This window comes from Montipora foliosa, chromosome 4, assembly GCF_036669935.1.
Source record: "Montipora foliosa isolate CH-2021 chromosome 4, ASM3666993v2, whole genome shotgun sequence".
Lineage (NCBI taxonomy): Eukaryota > Metazoa > Cnidaria > Anthozoa > Scleractinia > Acroporidae > Montipora > Montipora foliosa.
This window is the reverse complement of record NC_090872.1, coordinates 22,848,099-22,863,098: the sequence shown is the minus strand read 5'-3', so window position 1 is coordinate 22,863,098 and position 15,000 is coordinate 22,848,099. Positions and strand designations below refer to the sequence as shown.

At 38.8% G+C, this 15,000-nt stretch overlaps 2 protein-coding genes across 2 annotated transcripts in view; one reads left to right on the top strand and one right to left on the bottom strand.

Annotated features, from left to right (window-relative positions):
- The first annotated feature begins 1,222 nt into the window (after window positions 1–1,222).
- Window positions 1,223–15,000, top strand: part of LOC138000301 (coiled-coil domain-containing protein 138-like) — a 44,798-nt gene continuing 31,020 nt past the window's right edge. The window contains exons 1-7 of the mRNA XM_068846616.1: window positions 1,223–1,333; window positions 3,239–3,537; window positions 4,502–4,587; window positions 5,883–5,957; window positions 7,656–7,808; window positions 8,361–8,480; window positions 9,667–9,744. Coding sequence (XP_068702717.1) covers window positions 3,240–3,537; window positions 4,502–4,587; window positions 5,883–5,957; window positions 7,656–7,808; window positions 8,361–8,480; window positions 9,667–9,744 — 810 coding nt within the window. The 5' untranslated portion in view covers window positions 1,223–1,333; window position 3,239. The remainder of the gene's footprint in view (window positions 1,334–3,238; window positions 3,538–4,501; window positions 4,588–5,882; window positions 5,958–7,655; window positions 7,809–8,360; window positions 8,481–9,666; window positions 9,745–15,000) is intronic.
- LOC138000302 (uncharacterized) overlaps window positions 13,410–15,000 on the bottom strand; it is a 1,804-nt gene continuing 213 nt past the window's right edge. The window contains exon 1 of the mRNA XM_068846617.1: window positions 13,410–15,000. This exon is cut by the window's right edge and continues 213 nt beyond it. Coding sequence (XP_068702718.1) covers window positions 13,468–15,000 — 1,533 coding nt within the window. The 3' untranslated portion in view covers window positions 13,410–13,467.

Here is a 15,000-nt window from a genome sequence, read left to right as displayed (position 1 = left end):
CAGGCGAAAATGTAATCGTCTGTTCAGGAACAAACCTAACGACAAACTGCCTTATCTGGCCGTGTCTGTAGGAGACAGACCTGGGCCCGGTTGTTCGAAAGCCGATTAAGTTAATCCAGGATTAGCGTAAAGTTTCGTTTCATGTTTTCAACTTTTTGGTGAAAGTTTCTTTTGCTTGTTTTTGTTTTTTAAGATTGACTTCTTCTACTGCAAAGTTTTCCCGAATATCAGTGTTGAACGACATTTGGAAGTCGAGAGGTAAACTCCTTGGTTAATTTTTAATCTCAGATTAGCGTTAATCGGCTTTTGAACAACCGGGCCCTGGGTTACTAAAGTAAAAAAAGAAATAATGATTTAATCAGCCAAAAAAGTGGGGCGGCTAAAGCCCCCCCAGTCCCACCCCCTGCGCGGTCCCTGTAGCCACACATCTAGCCGAGCGAATGGGAAGATTATAGAAAGCCCAACATTATTTGGCATTTATTCGCCAAAATCGGTGTCTGGTCCCGGAGTGGAGTTGATGTGATAGGGAATTTATGTGGCCTCAAGGCTGTGGTGTTTTTATGGTGATTCGGACCGTTGCTTTGTGATGCCAGACATTTTGTGGGATGAGATCACCGCGAGTCACCAGCCTTTCTTCTTTCTCTTTATGAGGGGAAATGACAACTAACGATATCGTCAATATTCGTAAGCCACAAACCCGTCTAAAACGGACACAATTTGCCCTCCGATTGCACAGAAAAGACGAGAGCAACTGTACGTAGTGGTAAGTCGCCACGCGTCAACATTGTTTCGTTGCAAGTTTGGGTCGATGTTTCCCGTTTTTCACCATGCATGATCATCTTGTCGCGCAACAAAAACATTTGTTGCGGGTTGAAGAAAGTTGTTGCGAAAAGTAGAGCGCGGGTCTACTCTGAGCAGCAAATTTTGGCTTTGTTGCTCGTTTTTCTTCAAGCTCACAACTTGTCGCGCAACAAATGTGCTCGTGTACTAGCAAATCAACCAATCAGCGCGCTGCATTTCTTCAACCCGCAACAAATGTTTTTAATGCGGGTCAAGTTGATCATGCAAGGTGAAAAGCGCGAAACATCGACCAAAACTTGGAACGAAACAATGTTGCGCGACAAGTTGAGGGTTTTTTGTATCTCGTATTTCGCCGCCTTAAATGGAGGCAGAGAAGAGAGACCCTGGGAACGAGTTTATGGCTTGGCTACCAAGCTAGTTGTTTTGGTTGTAATTTGCCGCCATATTTGATTTAAAAAAGGGGAGATCGGGGATCCTCCTATCATTTTATGAGAGATCAATATGGATAACTGGTGGTAAACTTGGGTGGAAGGTACATTTTCTTGTTTTTATTGTTTATGAAGGGAAGTGATGGTATTTTGAAGGCTGAATCAGCTGAATGGTTAAGTGTTATAAACATTTTTCAACTGCCATTTTTGGTTGAACAATTTAGCTGAACTGGGTTCAACAAAACAAAAAGCATAAAGATGCAAAAACGGCCCATATTTTTGTTTTCAAGCAAACAAGACAAATGGCAATACGAGATTTACACGTAAGCTTATTTTTAATAATTAGCTCAAAATAAGCTTAAATATTGCCTTTTAAAAAAAGTTTTGGCATTGGAGCAACTTAACTACAGAATCCACGGCCCCTGCCGGGGGCCCTTTTGCAAATTAGTTGGAGCTTTTAAAAAACAAAACATTGAACGATGGGCCCTTACTTAATGATAACCAAATAGTGAGCTCTGTCCTCTGTAGTTTTGCGAAAAGTTATTGGTTTGCAAAATATAAAACTCCTAGCCTTATGCATGCAGTTTAATGTCACCTTGGTTGTTCTGGGAAGCTAAGATATCATGTTGTCATTTTTTTCATTTAAACAATATTCTTTGATCGCACCTGACGTCACGGCAGCCAATGTTGGTGGAAAGAACAACTAATTGACTCTATTATTATGCAAAACTTGTGCAACATTTTTCTATTGTTTTGGCACCAAAATGGCCGTCTTATCATGTGAGTGCAATCAAAGAATTTAAGATGGAATCCACCAGAAGTTCGAGTAACAAGTGGACCCAAACTTCGTACCAAGATTATAAACATCGTATTGCAAACTTCTGTAACTGTTTTAAATATCTTCTCAAAAAAAATCATTTTTAGCAGCACCAAACGTCAAAAACAACTGTTGAAGTTCGTAAGAAACACTTGAAAGTACTGGTAAAATGAAACTGATGATGAAATTTTACCTGTGTTTGCACAATTTCTCTGAACGTTGAAATTTAATTTTTCTCTTTCCCATGGGAAATTGTTTTCGGTGTTATTTCAGGCAAATACTTATATCTTTAGCTTTCAGGAAATGTAAAAAGGACTGTAAAATACTTAAAATTATTCTGGTACCAGATTTTTGTCCAATAGTATTATATTACCCTGAGGGTGAAGGAAAAGCAGTACTCTTTAGATTTAAGAAGTAATTAACACTAAAGCCTGGTTTTCACTAGCGACGCAAGCAGTCAAGCACAAGCACAAGCACAAGCACAAGCATAATTACACGTAGTTTATGCTACTGAAAACGGACGTCGACATAAGCATCAAAATCAACCACGGAATCCGCCATTTTGTTCAAATGCTGTGACGTGGGGAATCTGGAATGAGTGTTTTAATAATAAATTGGCCAGACATAGCAAATATTTAATTTCCTTGTGCTTATGCTGTGTTTCGTTTTCACACAACACAAGTGAAGGCAAGCATAAGCGCAAGCACAAGGAAAAGGAAAAATTTTGATCCTTGCGCTTGTGATTATGCTTGCATCTGAACCCTGTTTTCATGGTGAAATAAGCACTGTTATGCTTGCACTTGCATGGCTAAGTGAAAAATCAGGCTTAACACAACACTCTTAATTATTTTTGTTGCATATCATCTTCAGTGGTAATGTCTAGTAAAGAGGAAGGGCAGTCTGGAAACTGTGTCAATGGTCTGTCTACTCATGAATGACAATAGTCCATGCCAATCTCTGATTAGCTCAACTAAGAATGTCAGCTACTACCTTTTCCCAAAAACACTCCACAATTGCATGAGAATATGTGGAAATCTTATTCTGAAAACTGCTTTGCTTTTTCAAACAAAGGTCATGTCTGGGCTGCCTCAAAAGGATCAAGCAAGTCTTGTTGTTGTGTATTCTGATTTAGGATAAATGATAATAGTAGACGGTCATTTGCAGTGTGTTTTTGAAATTCTTTTACATTTAGGATGGATGGCATTCTTCCCCGCTTCAAAAAGGACAAGCCTTCCCCTTCCCCTTCTGATGGGAATCTTGTCACTCCACCCCATGCAGGAGGAGATGCTCCACGTGAACTGTCTAGCTCAGAAAGAAGACAATACAATAAGGCCTTAAGAGCCATGTATGAAATTGTTCGGCTGGGCTCCAGAAGATTGGAAAAGCCTTTGGTCGGTGATGACGACGACAATGATGATGATGATGATGATGATGATGATGTGATTCCTGAGCCTGTTTCAGAGACATCTGACAATGGAGGAGACCAGTATGGTAAGAGTGTGGTCATCGCAAAATTGCAGCTTGTAACCTTTATAGCTATTTGTGATATGGAATTTAACAATAATTTATAGGTACTGGTTTTCAATTGGATCGCAGGCACAAGCCAGGTTAACCCATTGACTCCCAGGGGTTTCCCTTTGACGAGTAAAATCGTCTGGCGTTAGACAGAGTAAAATAATAACTCTAGCCGGTTTAGGCCAGTTTGGACGTCAAAGGGTTAACTTATTGTAAGAATAAATAACACCGGAGCTCCGCTTTTAGGCTTGGCAAAATCTCTATATTATTTTCTCTTGGGACCACTGTAAGTCCCAAGGGAAACTGGAAGCAATGCTTATGCAAAATTTTAGAGTGCAAACAAAGAGTATTATGGTATTTTTGAAAGTGGCCTTTTGAGAGCTGACATTTCAAGCATTAGCTCTGTGTCTTAGCAAATCAAGGAATTGTCTTCTTCAGTCGATCTATAGAAACTAACTCTGTTAGCTGTTTGTGGTATAAACTGCAGTTTTTTTTCGAATAGTTACACTGTTAGGGTTTTTCAACAGGTTGCTTTTTAAGTACTTATATCATGTATTTTTGTTATCACTATTTAAAGTGAGATTGGTTGGAGAGTAGCCAAAAAATAGTAAAAAGACAAAGGCTGGTAGACTATGGTTGTGGAAATCATGTGCTATATTATGATCAACGGTGATGATTATAGTGAGGTCTTCTTGGCTTGTTTTGCGATGAAGGAAACATGTTTACCTCACAATAAATCAAGGTACAATGTAATTCCTAGGTCTTTGGCACTTTAACATGTAGGTTGATCCCCTCTGTGTGTTAAATGTGTGACTTCAGTTCTTTCAGGGTTTTTTTACAACTCCCTCTTATTCACCCATCCATTATTCTATTCGGTTTAAGTCACTCTCCGAAGATGAGGTAACTATTTCAGGCACATTAGTCTTTTTTTAATTCACAGATGATGAAGAACTTCCCTCTTCTCGCAGGACTCCTAGAAGTGTACACACACAACAAAAATTGACCTTAAAATCTTATGAAAAACAGGTAAGAAGACACACCTGTGTCCTGTGGGTGTTAAGATCTTGATTGATAATAATCTTGGAAACAAATTAAATCATCTGTGTTAACAAACCAACCGTAATTTTTTCACGCTGAAATACATGTACCAGCCACCATGGACCCTGCTAAGCTATGGAAATTGGGCTTGGGGTTGCAGAAAGATAAACACTCATTTATAAAAGATGATCATCAATTTTTAATATTAATACCAATACTGATTTCAACTGAGTTTTATTTTGACCTGAGACAACACAAAAATAACTGAAATAATAATAATAATAATAATAATAATAATAATAATAATAATAATAATAATAATCTTTATTGAGGAGATCAATTTCACTGGAGAAGTGATTTACAAAAGAGTCCTCAAATGGTAGATATATATTGGACATACAGCGAAAATGAAAACAAATAGCGAAAGCAAAAACAAAGCTATCTCGAACCGATCTACAAGTGTTCCCCCAACGAAAAATTCACAAATATTTACTTATTGTGCATTCCATGCACACGAATCATGTCATGTGCCCTGTCAATCCTTCACATATCTTCGGAACCAATTTTTCAACTACCATTTTTATAGACTTCATTTTCGAATCAACCACAAGTTTATGGTTAATGTATTGGTCAAATTCCCCCCCCCCGCCCCCTGTGCATTTTACTCTTCCGTTATATCGCTATCAGTATTGCTATCAGGTATCAATGTTGTACCCAAATTATCTTTCCTCAACATTGCTAAATTAACTGCTTTCGATTTGGATGCCCATGATATACTTTAAGTATAAGTCTTTGTTCGCTTGTTCTTTATATAAATAACTGACAAACTTGTGCAGGTCTCCAGCAGACATTTCATTCGATTAGTCAACGCAATATAATAAAAGCATGTGTTTGTCCATCTTGTCGGTAGGTATAGTACCTCATGTATGGGGCATAATATCGTGGAAAAATATGACAGCTGTTGACTATCCTAAAAATTCCAGTTACCAACTAGGCTCAACTTTCAGTCGCATTGGCAACCAGCTTGGCGCTGCTTTGGACGCTGTAATAATAATAATAATAATAGTAATAAAATTTGTGGATGATATAATGTTGATCGTTTTTCCCGTTGTCTCACCTCATGTTACAATATTATTTTTACTGTGTTGCGGATTTTGTCTGTCTGTTGTAAGGGGGTGCATATCCCAGTCAACTGGATGTACCTTCCTGCTGATGGTTGAAGCTGCTGAATGTCTCAGGCACTAAACCTCAACACATGACTAACTTGGGTTTCCTCTTATCAGGTACAGAATCACATGGAAGCAGAGAATGTGAAGCGAATCCACAAGGAATTGATGAGAATAAGTATCATGCTTCAGGTTTCTATCAAGCTTAGTTCATGTCATTTGAAATTTAGAATCTTTTCCATCCAGTTGAAGATCAAAGCTTGGAGTTCAAATAGAAAACTTGCATCAAAAAAAGTTCAAGTCAAAGCCTCAGTGACCCAATTCATGACTTCACGTGTAGTAGTTTAATTTTATCCCCTGGTTTAATTTTTTTAAACTAGTTCAAAATGTTTGAACCAGTTTAAATTATTTCGTTAAACTGGTGTTTTATGAACTGTCTAAAAAGGGGATTTTACTTGTTTTGAGGGTGTAGTAAAAAAAACAGGGGCCTGGTTTTTTGGGGGGTCTCAAAAAGAACAAGGCATTCCTTTCTTCCTTTCTACTTCTCCTACCCCTCCCTGATCTTCCCCATTGTCTCTCTCATAGCCCACACTTCAAGATAGTCCTGCTGCTTGAAAAGAAAACAGCAAAAATTAGTTCCCCGTGGACATTTCAATCAATTCAAGCTGCAAAAATTTGTTCCCGCAAACCAGGTTAACCCTAACCCTAACCCTGACCCTTATTTTCAATGGTTAGCTTCCATGTAAGGTTAGGGACACTGCCTGCATTCAATCATTAAGCTGAGCATTTGACCAATCCACCATAATAATTTAAAAATGATTTCTCTAGTTTTTATTTTATCTACATACTCCATAATGTGTTATGCTTAATGACAGAAAGATGTCCAACTACCTTGAAATGAGTGGTGTTATAATTAAAAAAATTAAACTGGTTTGAAATAAATGGACTGGTTCAAAAAATTTGAACTGGTTAAAAAAAATTAAACCATGGGATAAAATTGATCTACAACATGCATATCATAGCAATCTGTCCTTGTGACAGGATTAAGGACGGTGCCTTCTATTGTTATTGCGCATACGTTCTGTGCATCTCGAATACTAGAGTTTTCTATCGGTGATGCTCACTAATACAGGGATATTTTTGCGTGGTTTAAAACTGTCCAGACAAAGTAGATTTTAGTTAGTAGTCTTGGTATCCAAAAGGAAAATTGGGGCTAACCATGCATTTTTGAGAGCTAATTAAGCTTCAATTTGAGAAAGAACGCCATACATTGCTTTGTATTTTAAAGCTTTTTACAAATATTATTTATGAGTTATCTTGGAAAAATGTGTGGTTACCCCACAATTTTCTTTTTAGATTTCAATGACACTTTTACATGACTTTTTTTACAACTTGTATTCTGTGATTTAGGAAGAAGATACAAAGTCATGCAATGTTTTCACCTTTTTGCTAATCCTCTATTCTCCTGTGTAACTAACATCCACGGATCCTTGAAGTGGAGTTATAGCAAATTTAATGGTCACCAAAAACTGGCCACAGAGAACCTAATGTGAGTCAAAATATGGGCCAGTACCAGATTGACCTTGTGTTACCTTTTTGTTGATGCTCCGTAACGTGCCTCGTTAGTTCTTTATATGTGGTTGGTTTGCGATCTTCCTGATCAAAATCCTCAAAAAAGTTTTTGAAACATGGTTGCAATATTATGATCTTTTTCAATCCTCAAATTCCTTATTCTGCATCAATTTTTATGTTTTGATGTAACTGGGTCAGTGAGACTAATTTTGAGATGTATTGAAAGTTCAAACCAAGATTTTAAGCTTTCTTTTTGGTTCTACCTAAATGACATACAGGGTAGACAACTTCAAATTTGTTACTGTTGCTTTACTGTAGAAAGAAAGTGAAGCTCTCCATAGACGTGAGGTTCAACTTCGTGAGAGGGAGAGAGCTCTTAGAGATGCTGAGAAACTCAGTCACACAACTGACATCATCTTAGACAGGGTTGTTTCACAGGAGGTGCAGAGTCGCAGCCAAGCTGTTGCCGAGGTGGATTTTTTAACCTTCTTATTTGTGACCGCTCGCTGCAAATCTTGCATATTAAGCTGTTAACATGATGACTACTTTCTTGGATCTCAGCCAGAATCTGTTCTCTGGTTATTACAAGTCATGTGGAATTGTAGACCGAATGCATAAATGGCAACCAAAAAAAATTTCTTTTGTTTCTGTGCTAATTAGACTTACTAGCCTCGTTTGCATAGACAAAATACAAAAGAAATGTTTCTTGAGAGCGAGGCTAGCGAGTCTCATTAATTAGCACATAAACAAAAGAATACATTTTTGGCCGCCATTTATGCATTCCCTCTATATAAGTTTATTTTTTACAACTGGAAAGTCATGGAATTTAAATGGAGAAACGGAAAATAAAATTAAAATTGTCAGTTAGAAGGGATTACATTTTGTGTTTTGGTTAGTTAAGGGGATTATTGAAGGAAACTGCTCTTCAAAATGTCCTTTAGGAGCAACAGTGTGATGCACTTAGCAGGCTGTTGTAACTGCAGCTTAATTACATGTATTTTCATCATTTGATTGTTTCAACAGAAATATGAAAGCAAACTTGCTGAACTAGAAGATGTAATAAACAAAAAGACAAGGGAACTGAAGAGGATGAAAGATTCGTTTGACACAATAAAGACTGCTAATGATTCACTAAAGAAGCAGGTATCTTGATTTGGCATAAATTGTGAAAGTAATAAATTTTTGTGGGGACACAGCATGAATGCAATAACTGTACGTAATGTGTGGAACAATTACGTGACGAAAGCTATGAGTGATTCTCGCATTCAAGTGGACACTTTTAAGCAATAATATTGTAAATTATAGACACCTAAAAAAATGTATGTGCCCCTCACGCACAAATCTGTCGCACGTTCTCGGTTGTTTACAATTCATTTGCTAAAAATGTCAGTGTGGAATCTCGCATCGATGACGACGTACGAGTATCTTACGATCGATGACTTCTTTCGTGTGAGATGAGCTGCAGACGTGGTTGCACTTTGCACAAACGTGAAGGCCAGTTGTTGTCACGCAATCGGTTTCGGCCTTCCGTTTGGTCCTGCGATCTTTGAGATTGGTGGTTCTTTCGAATGTATTCACTCCTTCACTGTAAACACCACGCCACCTTGTGCGCTCTGGAGAATCAATAATATACTTCTTTTGGCGTTGATGTTCCCGGAGCCGTCGTCGTTTGCTCCCTATTGGGGACCTATAGATTCGGAGGACGAGGCCGACGATTAGTAAGAGTTTTCCGTTCTGAGCACGTGCACTTCAAAGAATGTAGACCACAAAGTCTTATGCGTATGCTCAGTACGGAAAAGTCGTACTCGTAGTCGTCCTCCGATCTAAAGGTCCCTATTATTTTCAGGGGGTGTGGGGAGGGGAAGGGTGCAATAACCAGGGTCCGGTTGTTTGAAAGCCGATTAACTTAACCCAGGATTAGCGTAAACTTTTCTTTCATGTTTTCAACTTTTTGGTGAAAGTTTGTTTCGCTTATTTTTGTTTTTCAAGATTGACTTCTTCTAAGGTAAAGTTTTGCCGAAGATCAGCCTTGAACAGCATTTGAGAGTAGAGAAATAAACTCCTTGGTTAATTTTTAATGTGGGATTTGCGTTAATCGGCTCTTGAACAACCAGCCAAGATTTACTTTCTGAAAAGTAAGCTAATGACTTTCGACACTCAGTTGAAAACCACTCTAAACACTAGCAAAACCAATTGCGCTATCCAATAGATAGTGATTTATCCGGTGGATAGCGTTATCCACCATTTGAACAACTGGGGACAGGATTGTAGTTATCATTTTGTTCTCACTGATTAATCTCTTGGTTGTTCGGTTTTTTCTTCTTTCTAGATCACCGATCTTCAACAACAGAACAAAAAACTAGAGACCCAGGCTCTCAGTGTGCAGCATAGACTTGCCAATTTGCAGGTTAGATGTTACATATTTTATATTTGCCATGATCAACGTCTCAATGAGCACATTGTAAGAGGCATGGCTTAGAGCGGTTTTCAATTTCAAGTAATTAGCGAATTGCTTTGGTTTTGCATTACTTCACTCGGTGATGGGTTCAAAGTTCTCGCGCCATTTTTTTCAACCAATCAGAAGTGAAACTAAAACCAATCGTGGCTCGTGCGTGCACATTTTCCCGCGCTTTGTGTCGGCTACGTGTAATTACTTCGAGTTTTGATTGGTTTAGTGATTGTCTTCGTCCTTTTTGATTGGCCAAAGTAATTACTTTGGTTTTGGTTTTACGACACTCGATTGAAACTCGCTCTATTGATTTTCAGTCCACTACTGTTTTTTGTTTCGGGTGTCAAAAAAATATCCTCATCATCATCCATTGTTTTAAGGTCAATTCTACTTAAAAGAAATCAGTGCAGCTGTGTTGATGGTAATTAACTAATCTGCATCCATTGTTTTAAGGTCAATTCTACTTAAAAGAAATCAGTGCAGCTGTGTTGATGGTAATTAACTAATCTGCATCCATTGTTTTAAGGTCAATTCTACTTAAAAGAAATCAGTGCAGCTGTGTTGATGGTAATTAACTAATCTGCATTTGCCGCTGATTTGGTGGCAAAATGGAAGAAAATGTCAATTCTAGGCTTTCGGAATTCCACGTTTTCTAAAAGTGTACAGCTTTGCCCAAATAAAAAAGCCGGTTTCTATCTGTTCCTTGATATTAGGGACGTTTAGATGGAATACTCGTAGTATAGTGGATATCGCACCTCTACTCATGTCCAATACACACGAACTAAGTCGGGTCGTTCAACGTTCAAGTCGACCCGTCTAACGGAAGTCAGGTCGTGATATGCGAAACGGACATAAACTAGATTCCCGGAAGTGGAGATTTCACTAATCTTCTTCTTAGTGTCTCTCGATGGATCATGTCGGATGGTGACGGGTCGTACGACCCGCCCGACAAGGCTCAAGACGACCCGACTATTTATATTTGATTTGTCACATAATAAGCCTCCAAATGCATAACTCTCTTGTAACCGAACAAGTAACGTGAACTTAACGACTAATGGGGTTTAAGTAATGTGAAGGTAATTTGAAATATGTCATAAACTGTTTATATAAATTATTGTATGATTCCTGAATAATTGGGTAATTCTCTTGTAATTTAGTAGGTAACTTAAAATGAACTATTACCAGGGATGTAAGAAATGTCAAGGTGATTTCCCCCATGTGTGATAAATCTGTTCATCTTTATTTCGCAATTTAAATTTAAATATTGAATTGTTTGCTTCAACGGGCGATTGTCTTAAATCGTTTGCCTCGAAGGGCAATTGTTTTGAACTGTTTGCTTCGGCAGGCGATTTTGTGTCTTCATTGGGCGATTGAACTTTCCAGCGCGCTTGATTTGGCAGATAAATCAGGGACAGCGTCTCTGTACCTGGAAATGTCACGAAATCGTTCGTGACCTTGATCAATAGTTCCAGCGATTGATAGAATTGCATTTGATGTGATAGATCAGTTCGAAAAGAGCAATAAAAACTTACCCGCTGGTCGGCTATTGAACTCTCGAGGCAGGAACATAGGACCATGTGGACTGCGCACGCACAATTCAACAACTACCGCCGCTGATCTTATTATACTGCATCTTCAAAATCATCGCCACCGAACGAAAGTCAACGAAAGTCACATTTCAACGGATCGAGTGTTGAGCGCACGTGTATATATATATAGAGCCCAGGCCCCACAAGGAAAGTCGAGAATGGCAATAGATATTTTCCTTTTTACGCGGGGGCCAAAACCCAGCGGGGGCAATTATTACTGGGTTGCCGTATGGCAATCCCAGTCGGAAAATGGGTAGATTTTCCGTTTTATTTTTTTTTCCGTGTCGGTAAAAGTCTTGCCTGTCACTCCCCTGGTAAGTGGTGTCTTTGTGCATAGAGCCTTCTGCGCGTATTTTCTTACGATCGAGAGGGTAGTGGAAATGCGTAGATTTCTCTGGTGGACACAGGAGAATCATTAACTTAGCCTGCAATGGCGTCGAAAGTCATGTAACGCGAATGGCGTTTTAGTGGATCCTTAAATAAAATATACCCTTATGGAGCTCAATAATGGCAAGTCAGTTGGATAAACTAGGCAGGCGGTGAAAAACCAACACCTGGAATCTCAAAAGCGACGAGTAATGGACTTCGACAACACTCTATCGCCCGTGGAGCCGAAATCAAAGTGAGCTGTATTTCTAAAATAATATTTAACCAAGTGTGCTGTTATGTAGAACACTGAAACCAAATGGAAAATTCTCTGGTAACATATGGGTTCAACAAAGACTGAGAACGATTGAACGAATCGAACACCTTGCGTGGATCTGTGATCAACTCTGCACAGTCTTCAGGTAAAAAAAAAATAATTCGAAATGTAACAGCCAAGAATTATTTGAAAGAAAGCTTGTCGTGTATTTTGTGCTTCATTATTCAAGGAAAAGGTTCTAACTTCTTCGTGGAAACGGTTTGATCCTGAAATTTAGTTTGTTGCAATATTGCACATATTTGACACGATTGAGTTTCTTCTCTTCACGCACGTAATGAAATAGAAGGGGTTTTTGCCTCTAATAGCAAATATGTTGTTTGTTTCAAAAAATTGTTCGCTAGAAAAGGTGGTCTTTATGAATTCATCATGTTTTATGATATGCGAGCTTAACTGGATAGTTTTTATGGCAATAGTAAAGCATTTTCTTGTCAAAATGAGGTTAGAGTCTTTCTGGTGTGTTAACTTAATTAAATCGTGAGTTTATATTTGCCGTCTGCCGCGTAACCTTGATTTCCACTCTCAAAATTATCTCCAGAACCTACTTTTTGCGTAGAATAAGCTTTTAGAATGATGTTCTTGTTTTGCATAAAGCAAGCTAACAAAATATGTACCTTGCTGAGTTCGCATTTGTTAGCGTTAATAGTATTTTCGGTCCGATGCTTCTGTTTTATGAGGGGTATATTGTTGTCGTCTCCCATCCAAACACTAACCCCGCTGGACAGGGTAAACTTCAGTGAACTTTGGTATTACAAAGCTATCAGATGCTCAGAGGGCACGCTTAAACTTGTGGTGAAAAGAAGTTGTGAGGGAACTTGAAAATTATCAACATGTCAGCCCAGAAGCCAATGTTTCTCGCTTCTCCTATTTGTTATTCTTCAGAGACTGGAATGCTGTAGTTCAATACCACACAATTCAGTGCCTTCTGATTTTCTGTAACACGTACCACAGGCAACCCGGTGTATGCTTCACGGAAGCATCTCGTTAAGAAATGAACACAGAATAAAAATAAACGGCAACCCCGATGTACATAGTTTACGATATTTTCACATCCAAATGTCCCCATATTTATGAGCGATTTGTGGACTTTCAATCGATACTTCGAATCAACAATGCAGCTCCCCGATATAATTTTTTGATGCTGATCCTTAAAATGAAACTGCTAACTGACCAAATTCCCCCAAACCTTGCACTTTCCTAGTTTTCTCAGAACGGATCTTCACAGTTATGCCATCCATTTTTAGGCCGGATCCTCTTCCCTATCTTTATAAATGGCTTCCATACACCATTAAAGATGTTTTCTATGACAAATCGCTTTCCTCCTGGGACGCTCAAAACTCAGTCTTCCTGCATTGACGACTCTTAAAAAATAATTGAGCTTCTTCATCCTTCTTAAGTAAAAGGCATCTTGCAAGTGCCCTTATACTGATTTTCATTGACGTGTTCCTGTAAAATGTCTATTAAGTACCCGCTTGCCCATATTGCTAAGGCCACCGCATTGACAACTGCTACAAGCATATGCCGCTTCCATTTTTTCCGCCAAACAGCCATTACAGCCATATTTTGATAGTGAGTCTCGATCGCAAGAGACAAGCTGGTGAAGAACCACTCAATCACCACCGCAACCGCAGTTCTTAAAGCAAACTTTTTAAACAGATGTAAGGAGAGAAAGGTTTTCAAGTAAATCCATTGATACAACAACCTGACACCGTTAACAGACACTATACTAGCTGATTCATATAACATGCTCATAATAGCGATATCAGCCATAAGTCTCTCACGGCGAGGAGTACGGAAATGCCCCCAAGGAGCTGATGATCTTTTCCAAATTACATGACAAGTGTGATCAATGAAAACCATCATACTTCGTTCAATTAGTTCTGCACCACCATGCACTATTCCTGTAATAGCTATGGATTTGAAACTGTGGAGATCCGCTTGCAGAATTCGAAACATTAGTGCTGAGCCGAAATATACAGGCGCTAGTAAGACAAATGAGTGTCCAGGGTGACTAATGTTCCACAGCCGCTGAACGGAAATCCTGGAAATAACTTTAAGAACAATTCCAACGAGCGGAGAGAAGATTGCGATGAGAAGTTGGCCTTGCTTGCTTTGTTTTTCATATGCGGGGTAAATGGAATAAAGTGCAATGAAAGCAAGAATGTAGCCAAAACAGCTCGGAAGAATTAGTTGGAAGAAAAAGGTGAACCGTTGTCTCCAGGAACAATCCCTCTGAAAATGCTTCGTTAAAAGGTAAACTTGCCAAAATATGCTTATAAGAAAGAAAAGATTAAGTGGAATCGTCTGTAGTGTAAAGGGCTTCGTCAAAGGTATTTCTAACTCTTGCATACAGACGCGATAAAGTCCATGCACGCCAAACACAAAAAATGTCACCAGAAGCAGGTTTGTTCTAACCCCAATTAATTGATATGGGCGAAAAAGAAAATGTAAATTTAGAAAGAACCACATGTATAGGAAAGCACAACCGATGATCTGCGAGATTAAATTTATCCATTGTATTTGTTTGGGGATTGATTCTCTGGAACTAAATTGGCAGTTGAGAAACGTTTTGTAGCATAGATAAGCGAACAACGTGAACAATGAGCCAATGGGAATAGCAACAAGTGGTGAAATTGAAGCTCCAATGAACATTGATTTGCAGACTGTATAAAAAGCGGATGGTCTGAGTCGCTTCCAAGCCATTGCTCGATCTTCATCGTGCTGATTATCATCCTTTTCCTCGTCCAATACACACGCGTTTGTTACTCTTACTTCAATATGTCTGTACGGCTGCTTACCTGAAGATCGAACAGTGTCGGTTGTCTCGCTGTATTCCTGAAATATAAATTCATCCACAGGATAATAATACCATTCACGTCCTGTGCTAGCAATGGAATCGAAGCCAAAAGACCCTCCCGTGTATTT